The 13,287-nt window shown below is 37.2% G+C and overlaps 1 protein-coding gene across 1 annotated transcript in view; it reads left to right on the plus strand.

Annotated features, from left to right (window-relative positions):
• The window catches only part of LOC127794230 (G patch domain-containing protein TGH), a 34,767-nt gene extending 25,041 nt beyond the window's left edge, over positions 1–9,726 (plus strand). The window contains 8 exon segments of the mRNA XM_052325175.1: positions 5,714–5,820; positions 5,823–6,199; positions 6,362–6,637; positions 6,718–6,837; positions 7,816–8,034; positions 8,558–8,818; positions 8,950–9,121; positions 9,124–9,726. Of these exon segments, the coding sequence (XP_052181135.1) occupies positions 5,714–5,820; positions 5,823–6,199; positions 6,362–6,637; positions 6,718–6,837; positions 7,816–8,034; positions 8,558–8,818; positions 8,950–9,121; positions 9,124–9,368 (1,777 nt within the window). The 3' untranslated portion in view covers positions 9,369–9,726.
• The last annotated feature ends 3,561 nt before the right edge of the window (positions 9,727–13,287 follow it).

The following is a 13,287-nucleotide window of genomic DNA, read 5'->3' on the forward strand; positions in this document are numbered from 1 at the left end:
ATTAAAAAAAACGAGATTGAGAAAATGGAAGGTGAAATGTTAGCTGCCGGCATTATACAACCGAGTTCTAGCCCTTTTTCTAGTCTGGTGTTGCTTGTCAAGAAGAAGGATGGGGGTGGCATTTTTGTGTGGACTATAAGGCTTTCAACAAGGTGACAGTCCTCAACAAATTTCCAATTCTGGTAATTGAGGAGCTGTTGGATGAGCTACATGGGGTCATGGTTTTTTCCAAACTTGATCTTAACTCTGGTTATCATCAAATTTGGGTCAAAGCTGAAGATGTTCTGAAGACTACTTTCAGGATGCATGAAGGCCATTACAGGTTTCTTGTCATGCCATTCGGGTTGACGAACACGCCTGCCACGTTTCAATCGCTGATGAATGACATTTTTAGGGGAGCAATTGAGGCGTTTTGTGTTGGTATTTTTTGATGATATACTGGTTTTTAGCAGGGATTTTGAGCAGCATGCACAACATTTATGCTGTGATTTGAGAGTGCTGACAGATAATCAGTTGTTTGCAAATAGAAAGAAGTGCTTGTTTGGGTAGGTAGAAATTGAATATTTGGGCCACATCATATCACAGTAGGGGGTTTCAGCTGATCGTATGCAAGCTATGTTAGATTGGCCCACTCCTACAACGTCAAAGGAATTGAGAGGCTTTCTCGAGCTCACGGGCTATTATAGACAATTTGTTAAGGACTATGGTAGGTTGGCATGGCCTCTCACGGAGCGACTACGAAAGAACAATTTTTTCTGGGATGAGGCAGTCGAGCAAGCCTTCCAACGGCTTAAGGCTGCAATGGTGTCTCTACTCGTTTTAGTCTTGTCGGATTTTAGCAAGCCATTTGTGGTTGAATCGGATGCGTCAGGACAAAGTATGGGGGCGGTATTAATGCAAGATCACATACCTATTGCTTATTTTAGCCATGCTTTTAGTTAGGGAGGAGGAAATCAGTTTATGAACGAGAATTGATGGTCATCGTGTTTGCGGTGCAAAAATGGAGACATTACTTGTTGGGAAGGAAGTTTGTGGTTCGAACTGATCAAAAGAGTCTCAAATTTCTGATGGAGCAATGATTGGTGAGTCTAGAATATTAGAAATGGATGGTGAAATTAATGAGATTTCAGTTTGAGATATAATTTCGCCTAGGATTGGAAAATAAGGCAGCAGATGGCCAATCCCGAATCAGCCACTCCGTAGCCCTATTAGCCTTAACAGTTCCTAAAGTGCTCCAACATGATCAATTGGCTTACGAAGTAGAAAAAGATGAAAGGTTGCAAAGGGTTGTCAAAGACCTCCAGTTTGATCCTTCCTCCGGACCCAATTTCCAATTGGTGGACAACCAACTCCTATACAAGGGTCGGTTGTACCTACCAAGGGGATCTTCTCTCATTCCGCTGCTACTTCATGAGGGACACGATGGAAGTGTGGGTGGACACTCGGGATTTTTGAAAACTTACAAGAGGATTGTAGCTAATGTCTATTGGCAGTGAATGAAGCGTGACTTCCACCGGTATGTGAGTAATTGTGATGTTTGCCAGCAAAACAAATATCTGGCCCTAACGCCAGGGAGGACTCTTGCAACCCCTTCCTATCTCAAATCAAATTCGAGATGACATTGCTATGGACTTCATTGAGGGCTTACTAAAGTAGGGCAAAATGGACTCAATCTTGGTGGTGGTGGACAGACTTAGTAAGTATGGACATTTTATTGGACTTAAGCATCCATTTATAGCAGGAGAGGTGGCAGGGGTTTTTATCAAAGAAGTTGTGAGGCTCCATGGTCTACCACGATCCGTTGTATCAGATAGGGATAAGATTTTCATGAGCAGATTTTGGAAGGAATTGTTTAGCCTCCAAGGCACAAAGCTCCATTGCAGCACAGCTTACCACCTGTAAACAGATGGCCAAACAGAGGTACTTAATAGGACCCTGGAAACATACCTACGTTGTTTTGCTTCCTCCAAACCTAAAGCTTGGTACATGTGGCTGCCTTGGGCTGAATTATGGTATAACACTTCATACCACACAACTTTGAGACTAACCCCATTCCAGGCAGTGTATGGGCGAGAACCACCAGCATTATTGAGGCTTGAAAGGGGATCCACTTCTGTTTCAGTAGTTGAGCAACAGTTGATTGAAAGGGATCAAATTTTGGAGGAACTGAAGGCACAGCTACTGAGAGCCCAAGCAGTAATGAAGAAGGGGGCAAATATGAAAAGAAGAGAGGTGAAGTACAAGGTAGGGGACTTAGTCTATTTGAAGCTAAGGCCTTATCGCAGGAAAACATTGGTTGCCCGTTCGAATGAGAAGTTGGTTCCTAGATTTTATGGTCCATTCAAAATTGAAAAGGAGGTAGGGCCTGTAGCCTACAAGTTAACACTGCCGTTACATTGCAGCATTCACCCCGTCCTCCGTGTGTCTCAACTACGTGAGGCAAAAGGGGCGTTGAAAGCCAATGTGAAGATTTCCAGTCAATTGAGTGCATATCTAGAGATATTGGTAGAGCTAGAGGTGGTGGTGGGAGTTCAGCTAGGAACAGGCAATAATTTACGTGGATTGGCTGTTCTAATTCAATGGAAGGGGTTACCGTTGTTGGAAGCTACTTGGGATCCCTATAGCCTAATTCAACAGCAATTTCCCACTTTTCACCTTGAGGACAAGGTGAGAGTTGGGGAGGGGAGTAATGATAGGCCTCCGGTGCAACGGACCTATCAAAGGCGCTTCAAGAGTCAAGGGCAGAATGGTAACATAGCTGGGCTTGCATAATAGCCAACATGTGCACCGAGGGTAGAATCGGAACACAAACCAGCATGTGCATAACCAGATGTGGTTATGGAGGGAGAACAACAACCTATAAATAGGGAATAGAAGGGAGAGAAAGTTGAGTAGATTCTACAGGAGAGTTCTAGGCCTCTCGATTGCCCATTCTTTTCCTCTGTTTACATTTTTTTTCATTCCTTGTAATTTGGGGTTGAAATTCTAGCAGTGTATTCCTTTATTTAATCAGAATCCTATCAATTTTCTTGAGATCCCACCAGCAGTTTGGTTCAAAACTTGTTGCAACACTTCCAATTGATCTGGGGTTAAGATAACATTTGTAACTTTACCTTCTTCAGCATCAACTGCATAGGCTGTTTGTTGCTTCTTCTGACATTTCCCTTTCCAGTTTGCTGGCTTCCTATGTTTTTCCCAGCAGATTTCTCTGGTGTGGTAGGCCTTGTGGCAATGATCACACCATTGCTTCTCTTTTTGAGGGTCTCCACGAGTTGGTGTTGTTCTTTGTTTAGAAGCAACAAAGGCTGAACCTACTCTGGTTGTTAACTTAAGGTAATGAATGAAGCATTATCTTCTTCTGGCTTTCTTCTCTCCGTACTTCTGCAAAAGCCTCCCGATAGATGGAAAAGGTTTGGTTCCTAACAACCCTCCTCTGACTTCATCTAAGTCAGAATCAGCCCATGTAGGAAGTCAAACACCCTTTCTTTCTCTTACCATTTCAGAATACTTAACCCCATCCTTTGTACACTCCCAACTGATGTCATAAAACAAGTCCATCTCCTGCCATAATTCAGATAGCATATTATAGTAATCAGTTACCAAATTACCTTGGCAAGTAGTTCTTATGGCTGATCGAACTTCAAAGCATTGTGCCATATTTTTCATGTCTGAGTAAAGGCTTTGAATTGCCTCCCATACTTCTTTGGCTGTTTTGTAGAACATATAGGTCCTCCCTATCTTTGACTCCATGGAATTGATGAGCCAAGCCATTACTCTGGAATTTTCAACATCCCATGCTTCATAGTTTGCAGATTCAGGATCTGGTTTTGGAATCCCCCCAATTAGATACCCCACTCTCCCTTTGCCTTTCATAACCAACAAGACCGATTGGGACCACTCCTTAAAGTTGGTCCCATTGAGCTTATGTTGAGTGATTTGAAGGGTGTGGTGATCTAGAGAAATAGGGACAGCAGTTTGAAGTAAGGATCAAGAGGTTGTAGGGAAAATAGTTGAGGCTTCACTAGTTTGCGAGAAACTAGCCATCTTGAAGCAGTTTGTGTGGAGAAAAAATAGGTAGGCAGTTACTGGACCAGTAGCTCTGATAGCATGAACAAACTTAGAGAATTTAGGAATAACACTCTCTTAAGTAATAGGGGTGAACGATACTAACTGTTTCACACCTTTCAGTAGATCACATGATGCCTTTACATACAGAAACTATCTATCATCTATCTCTAAAATCTAGGAATTTAAAGTACAAGTTCAAATTTACAATACAACAACAGATAAAGATAGAAAAAATCTTCTCCTAATTTTTAGGAACAGCTGTAGTCTTTATCTTCTTTTGATCTCATCCTTCTTCTTTATCTTTTATTCAACCTGTTCTTATCCCTCTTATTTTGGATTTATCCCCTTTAACTTCGGGATTCTTCTCTTTCCACTGAAATTTCTTCCTCAACAAAAACTTCCATAACATGCCCATACACAAGACAATTATTTCATTTAGTATACCATACTTGTCTTTGATGCATATTGGAGACGGTAACGTGCTGGACACTCAAGATACATGTTGGGTATGCCAAATGGTGTATCCTGAATTTTGATTGTTACTTTTATTTATGGATACGTTTAGGAACATGCATGCTTATTGGTTAGACACACTTGAGGACATAATGAGGCTTTTAAATTTTTTTATGTCTTATTTAGGATAAAATCTTAAATGTAAAAGGTAGCTTAGCCAGGGTAAAGAATAGAAGTACAATTGAGCCAAATTAGAATTCCAGCAGAAATAGCTTCTTTTTTTTATTAAATGTTGAATTGTGTTTTTATCATTGTTGTTGTGGATTCATGTTGTCGTTTTCTTAGTAGTTAATATGTTATTGTTGTAAGAGGAATGATATTTTCATATTGGATCGTTCATATGTTTTCGATACTTTTAATGCTTTTTAGCTATTATGTTTATGAACACTGTTAATACAAAATATAAAAATTATTATTTTTATTGTTGTATCTCTGTGGTATTTGTATGTTTATTTTTTCAAATTGTGGTATTGTGTCCTCTGCATCCTTATCCTTAAACTATATAGGTGTTTTGTGCTCCTTAGTGACTTCTATTCTCACCCTAGTAGGAAACCTGCATTATTGGGCCAAATATCTATCCTTGCCTAGAGACTACCGTAATTCCTTTATTCCAAAGAATAAATTTTATGGTGTCTTTGTGCAACCCAAGTTTGGATGAGGGCATGAATTTTCTTTTTTCTCCAAATTTAGGTGCCCTGGGAAAGGACAAACTAGGAGGGAGGGTTTCTTTGAGGGCAGAGAAGAGTAGAAGACAAGTAACTTTTCCATGGATAGTGTATAATCTGACACTAGCATAGAGTATCCTATTCTCTATAAAAGCAATGAATATAATTCTGAGAACTCTGGATATTAACATATGTACTAAAAGCTCCTAATTGATAATGAAATGCATTAATTCATAATTCCTAGGTCAAATAAAAAGGAGGAAAGCAGTGAATGTTGGTTGAAAAATTGTTGATCAATGAAGGAAAGGGCTCCATGATTAAAAAAAAAAAGTGAAGGAAATGGTTCTAGGGTTACAATGGGTGCCAAGTTGCACAGTAACATAGAACCATCTTGGTCTGAATATATTGTCTGAATCTATATATTGCTTATTTGGTCCTAATATAGTCTTATATTTTTTGTTTTGCAGATTTGACCCTCCAGTTATTCCGAAAGATTTTGTACCCCGTCATACATTTCCTGCTCCTCTTGATGTCCACAGAAAATTTTCTGATGCCCCTCCTCCCGAGGCTCATCCTCAGAGGATAATAATTTGAAAGTCTTGATTGAAGGGGTTGCAACTATAGTAGCTCGCTGTGGTAAATTGTTTGAGGATCTCTCTCGGGAAAAGAATCAGTCAAATCCATTGTTTTCTTTCCTTAATGGTGGCTATGGCCACGATTATTATTTAAGGAAGCTCTGGGAGGAGCAACAGAAGCGTTCTGATCAAAATAAGCCACAGTTGGATGGACAAATGTTTGCGAGGGTGCAGAAGATGACGGCAGAGAGTCGTGGTAAAATCTTAGGAGAAAAACCTCTGGAAAGAAGCTCTGAAGATACAAGCTCAACTACGGTCCCTGCAGATATTCATCTCCAATTCAATCTTTCAGATACATTCACAAAACCTGCCTCATTTGTGAGTGGCTTGGTTTTTTTTTTTTACAACCATTAACCTGAAACTTACATGCCCCTTTTTGACTGATATTAATATAGCTGTTCCACCAGTAGTCTGGAAAAGAATTTAGCTTTTCAAAGCTACTTACATGTTTACTTGTCGTTCATTTGTTCCTTGTTCAAGGGTGAGAGCGCAGGTCTTGGCAAACCTTTCCGAGATGATCCTGAAAAGCAAGAAAGGTTTGAACAGTTCCTCAAGCAGAAGTACCATGGAGGGCTTCGGTCTAAAGATTCTGGTGGAGCCAGTAGCATGTCAGAAGCTGCTCGAGCTCGTGAGAGATTAGAGTTTGAAGCTGCAGCTGAGGCAGTGGAGAAGGGAAAATGGGGAAAGGAAACTAGTAAACAGATAATTGAGATGTCTGTAGCTACAGGTTTGCAGTTCACCTCTGGTGGTTTAGAGGTAAGAATGAGAAGGTTTAGTTATCAATTCTAAATTTTTCATTTTATTTTGAGGAGTTAACTTAAATCTCTTGGTAACAGAAAGAAAGTAAAACAGAAGAGATAATGAAAAACATGTATCCAAAGCGTGAAGAGTTTCAGTGGCGGCCTTCCCCAATTCTTTGCAAGCGCTTTGATATAATGGATCCATATCTGGGAAAGGTAGACCAATTACTTTCTTTCTTTCATTCCTGATATGTATGATATGTTTATCAAATCAATTTTAATTTATTTTATTTTGTTAGGATAACAAATTTTGAACTTACTGCTTTCTGTATCTGTATATTCAAGCATCAAAATAATTTTTGGAGCATTGGTCTGACCAGTTCTGAAGCTGGATGTTTTATGAATGACAGGAATGAGAAATAAAGCTTTATGCATGGAAATATTTTAAAGAAGAAAAATATTAACTTGAGTGGGTTTTGTTGGTCTAGAGTTTGCTCATTTGATCTTTTTGTGCCATGTAAGTCTTACCTTTACACTAGAGAAAGAAGAGAACGGGGTGTGTGTGTGCGTGGAGAATGAGCAAAAAAGCTTTCTATATGGAGAAACACTTGTGAAAAGGGAAAAAAATGTAACATGAGAAGGCTTGGTTCAGCTGTGCGACCTGTCTGGACTGACCTGGGTGGGTTTTGCTGGTCTAGAGTTCACTCAGTTGATCTTGTTTGCAATATAATCCTAGCTTGTATTGAATTTCTTAGGAAAAAGGAAAAGGAAAAATGTAGGCGAACGTTATGAATTTCTTTCTACTTTCTGTGGATTTATCTGTGTTGCTTGTTCCTTCTACACTGTAGACTTGCCATTTGTTTTTCTGTGTTTGTTTATGTAATTTGTTTTTGGGTGAAGTCTTCTGCCAGGTATATATTTTTTCCTTTTTTTAGTGTTGTTTTGGAGAGAGAGAGGGGGGGGGGGGGGGGGGTGATGGAGGTCAAAAAGGAAGTGAGTCCTTCTATATTGCATGGGTGAGGTAACATTGTTGATTTTGTCACGTTTTCTTATTTTGTTCTTTTCCATGTCCTCATATCACCCCTGGCTATGTTTGGCAGTTCCTCTCCCATACCATTTTTTACATGTACTTTTTTAATACTTTTGACATGTCTGATTGATTCTCACATAAATGACACATTTTATCACCTGCAGCCACTACCACCTCCGCGAGTGAGGAGCAAGATGGACTCTCTTGTGTTTATGCCAGACTCAGTTAAACCTGCAAGGGCTGAAGAAACTGCTGCAGCACACAGGGATTCGTTGCCCTTAACCCAATTGGGAATTGAACAGATTAACAAAGAAGAAGCTGAAAAGGAATCGGCAGTTGATGTGGAAGCTGAAAATGTTGAGAGGCCAGTTGACCTCTACAAGGTAACTGGGTCTTGGATCATACTTTATGCTTTTTGTTCTTATATTCACGGAGGTTAAGGACTTAACGTGGATGCCATGGTTTGTTGACCGTAATACAGAAGTATCAGTTTCTTTTGTGTGGCTGTAAGTAGTGGTCTGAACATATTGGGGATTACTACGTACCATTTTGCACCACTATTACTAAATTTCAAACATCATCTTTTTGAGGGATTGAAGTATAGATGACAGGTTTGATGCGCCTTTCCCTTACCTCCCCTGGAATAGGAGAACGGCAGAGAAAGAAAAGAATAGGGCTAACTTTTGTCTAACTTTTCATTTTCTCGTTATAGACCTTCATTGTTAACATAACTGTGGAAATAGAATTGCAGTCCAAGATTTCATCATACCTATCTGCCAGAGCTTTACCATCATTTAAATGCCTTTTTCATTCACTTGTTAATAAGATGGATTGTCTTCTGATTTTTGAATCACTGGTAGCAAAATTAAGTTTCTAACTTTACTCATTCCTTTCCTCTTTGTGCAGGCTATATTTTCAGATGATTCGGAAGGTGAAGAAGAAAGTTTGAACCTTAAGCAAGAGGAGGATCCCAAAAGGAAGACTGAAGCTGGTAATACAACTTTAAATCGTTTAATAGCAGGTGACTTTTTGGAATCTTTGGGTAAAGAACTAGGACTGGAGGTTCCTCCTGAACTGCCTTACGCAGAAAACAAAACTGGGACTACGGCTAGTTGGAAGGAAACCGTTAATACCACCACGGGAAATGCTGACACCCCCTTATCCCAAAACTAAGCTCCCGTCAACGCAAAATGCCATTAGTAGGACTCCCATCGGTCAGGAGGTGCCTGAAAATAACGTACATCGACGGGATAACCTTGTGGAGGATGGATCGCGCAGTCCTGAATTAGCAAATGTAGGGTGGGGTAGAATCAGTGGCAATATGGAGACTGTCTCGGGTGAGAACAAGTCTAGCAAAGTTGAACTTGGGAAAGCGGGCTAAAGTGGATCGGGCCTCTAGAACACCCTCAGACCGTCACAGAAATTCAAGGAGCAGCTCCTCGGGAGATGAAAGGAGGAGTAGAAAGCGATCTAGAGGCGTCATCGCCATAGAAGTATTAGTTCAGACGACGATACTGCAGATTCGTCTGAGCATTATCAAGACAGGCACCGTTCAAGATCTAGCAAAAATAAAAAGAGATCTTCCAGGGAGAAGAGTAGCAGTAGCAGTAGTAGAAAACAATCAAAGCACCGTAAAAGGGAGGATTCTGTTGGAAGGCCTTCTCATCGCGGTACAGATGGAGAAAGAAGAGAAGCTAAGAGGGAGAAGAGAGGTTAGGAAGATTGGAAGAAGTTCAAATCTCGGTTGCACTCACTCCAAAAAGGGCTCTTGAATATTTTGAACATGGCATCTGTAACTGCTATGTGTAAATTTATAGGAGTGCTGAGACCTCCACAGATCCCACCGTATAGAAAGAAAGGGTAACACACAAATTGATTTGACAATTTCAACGGTTATTATTATTTTCTGTTTGTTGCTCTAAATTCTCTTTTTGGGGTATTTATCTGTCAGCTTTGGGAAGATCCGTATATGTGTAATAAAATCTATATATTCACGCCGTTATCGGGAGCAGAATGGATGTAGTTTTTGTTTCTTTTCGCCGTGGGGGCGACTGATCAATACTTCCAGCACCTTACATTGTCTTGTTCCAACGACTGGACTGTCATTGCTCATTGGCCCAGAAGCTTTTAAGTTTTTTGCTCTTATTTTATATATATTTTGATTAATTATATCATGAATTATAGTTTAATTACCTTATAACTAAAATTTAGTTAATGGGGTTTCTACTAAAAACTAACTAAAGGTGTGTCTATGCAATAAATTCGAATTACAGAAATTATTAGAATTATTTTAAGTTATAATATATTTTTATGCTGAGTGTAATTTATTCTTTTTATGATTAAGCGTAAATTGAACTGAATCAAAATTAAAAAATTAATTTAACCCAAGTAACTGAATTTTATTATTTAAAAAGCTTGATAGGAATTTAAGACATTTTAATTAGTAAATGTAATTATTGTTGTTAGACATCAATTTTTGTTTATTTTAATGATAATTTCGTAAGTAGTTATAATTTGATGGTATTTTTGAAAATAATTATAAATTTTAGTTATTTTTTTTTGTCTATTCAGTTAAAAATTGAATTATAATATTGAAAATTAAATAAAAAATCAAATCAGCCACAAACATCGTATCAAATTAATCAAAATTCAGCTGTGACTTTGTAGATATAACAAAAAGAAAAAAAATAAATAGCAATTTTGGACACACTATATAATAAATATCATATAGAAGCAAACATTTTACAAGTAGGACGTTCAAACTGGATTTTTCTAAGTTATTTAAAATTACTTACTGGCACCCCTTTATTCCAATTCTAACCAAGTAAGCCCCCGAACCCCCCAAAAAAGAAAAAAAAAAGTACAAATTAAATGCCAACAAGGTCCTCATTTCCCCTTCTTCCCTTCTGCTCTGGCCTTGTCACCACCCGGAAACTGCAATAGAAATTAGGAGACAGATATTAGCAAGAGATCAAGAGAAAATCTTTTTCTTTTTCTTAAATTTGTTTGGTTATGTTTGAAAATGTCGAAAGGTACCATTCATTCTTTCTAATTAAACTCAACCATGCATGTGGTGTTGGGTGAATCAACAGACTCGAGAAATCGAAAGATACTCAATCACGTTGTGTGAATCAACAGATTTTGAAAAATTAAAAAATACTCAATCACGTCGTATGTAGTGTCGGATGAATTAACAGACTCGAGAACATAAAGAATACTCAATTATGTCTTGTGTGGTGTTATGTGAATAAACAGACCTGAGAGGAGGAAGAAAGTTTTATTACTTGACATCAAAATATATAGCTTAGATAAATGCCTTCAAAGAAAACAGTTTCTATTTATCTCTAATGTCAGACTGCTTCCTCCGACTCCACTCCACGGCCAAGTTTACGGTTCACCAAAACACACTGAGAAAATGAGGGAAAACGTGAGAGAAAGCGAAATGATTAGAGCTCAAACCCCCCCCTTTGGTTATATATATATGGTTTCAAAATCAATATTCACCCAACAACTTCTTCTGAACTGACCTGATTTCATATATATATATATAACTGTGAAATATCCTAATCATACTATTTGTATACAAGATTTGGAACAAAATATGATTTTTCATAATAATTATTTACCATCTCTCCTTTGGGTCCTTAATTTAAGAGGCATGTCTCTTGCTACCCAAACAGCTAAACCAATGCCTCTCGCCTTTCGTGTTAGTCTTCATGCCTACTGGTACTGGATGATGATGTCTCTTCTTGCCCATGCTGCTGGAGCTCACCAAAAAGCTCCAGGAATGGCCTTTCTTCTCAGTCTTCTGGCCGTTGAAGACTTGCTTTTGTTGCTTCGCTGCTCCTCTCATTCTCCCAACTTCTTGCTTTTGATTACTTTCTTCTTCTTGCCCCCCTCCATTTATAGCAATCCATCCAAATCCCTATTACCCACAAAAATAAGGGTTTAAACAATAAAAAAAAAAAAAAAAACTTAGAAAGCTACAAAAAGTAATGCACGGGTTCATCCTGGTATAATATAAATTTAAGAATAATTAGTATTGACTCTAAAAGTTAAGTCATACTTTTTTTTATTTGAGTGACCGATGACTATTCGGGTATAAAAAAATTAAGCTAAGTGTGGATGATTAGTTTTAATTTTATTGTTTGAGAAAATGATATATAAAACCGGTTGCTCACCATTTATTTAAAAGTTTCAAATTCAAAAAACTCCTTTACAGAGTCACCAGATCAACACCGTATTTAACAAGAAATTAAAACTCTTGAGAATGCTTTAACTTGAGTATTTGAAATGAAGCATTTTGGATATCATATTTAATAAGAAAAACTCTTGACAATGTTTTAATCTAAATATTTGAAATAAGGTGCGTTGGACATTCATATTATTTTAATTTTGAACTTTAAGTATTTGGTGACTCTTGGTATTTTATAAGATTGCTTTAATTTTGTTTGGCATGTATTAATTCTTAAACTATATTTCTTACATCCCTTAAATTGCTTAAACCACTAAGTGTTGGTTCGAACCATTTGAAATATATAATGACTTAATTATAGTTTGAAAAGTAGCCACATTACCATTGTTGGTTTGATTCAAAAAATACTTTTCAAATCACTCAAATCGAGCATTGCACAACCCTAATAATGGTCGAGCCATGTATATTAGTAGATTTACGAGTTTAAGTGACATAATTAATAAGCGAAGAAGGGTGAATATAAAATCAATTAAATCTATAAAAATAATATTTGGGTAATCAATGAATGACGTTGTAGAGTGGAGCATCTAATGACGCAGGTGAATGGTTGTAAGAATACAAATAAATTAAAATAGCAAGAAGTGGGGGAATGGAATGGAATGGAACAGCTAATTATTTAAGGTGGAGAGATGCCTTTGGTTATGCACTTTTGCTTTGCGTTGTTTTGAGGTTAATTTGACATCACTCTGCTATAGTAAGCACACAGTCTTTGAATATATTCTTCATTCTATATATATATTCCTATATCTAGGGATTTTGGTCCCTTGAAGTATGTTTTAACTCACGGTCAAGTTAATATTCGATATTTTACAAACGAATAAAAGGGTAGATGATAGAGTAACAAATAAATTTGTGTAGTAAAATTGTTTATCTCTTAAGAGGAATTAGTGTTATATAATCTGATGAAGAATGGTCCAAGCTTGATTTTTTCTTGAAACATCCTCTTGATACTTGATTCTCAAATTTCAAATTATTAAGTTAGTCATTTTTTCGTCAACTTGAAAATTAGTTACACGATATTTCTCAATAAGAGATGCGTGTCGGTCTAAGATTAATATATAAAGAAATTAAAAATCCCTCGTGACATTGTTCACATATTCTTTAATTTGGACATATTAAAGTCACATAATTCATTTTTATTTTTTTATGTATAACTGTCACTTTATATGATTAATTTTTATGAAAGTAAAGATCAAATAAAAATAAGTTATTGTGATGTTTAGAAAATTGAAAACTTTATCAACTCTACTCATCTTTAGTAATAAAAAAAATCTATAAACCTTAAATCCTAACTCAAAATATTAAATTATTTTATTTCTTTTTTCCGTTATCTAAAAATTCTTCAAATATTTGACAATAATAACAATCTTTTTTTTTAATT

Source organism: Diospyros lotus, chromosome 2, assembly GCF_014633365.1.
Source record: "Diospyros lotus cultivar Yz01 chromosome 2, ASM1463336v1, whole genome shotgun sequence".
Lineage (NCBI taxonomy): Eukaryota > Viridiplantae > Streptophyta > Magnoliopsida > Ericales > Ebenaceae > Diospyros > Diospyros lotus.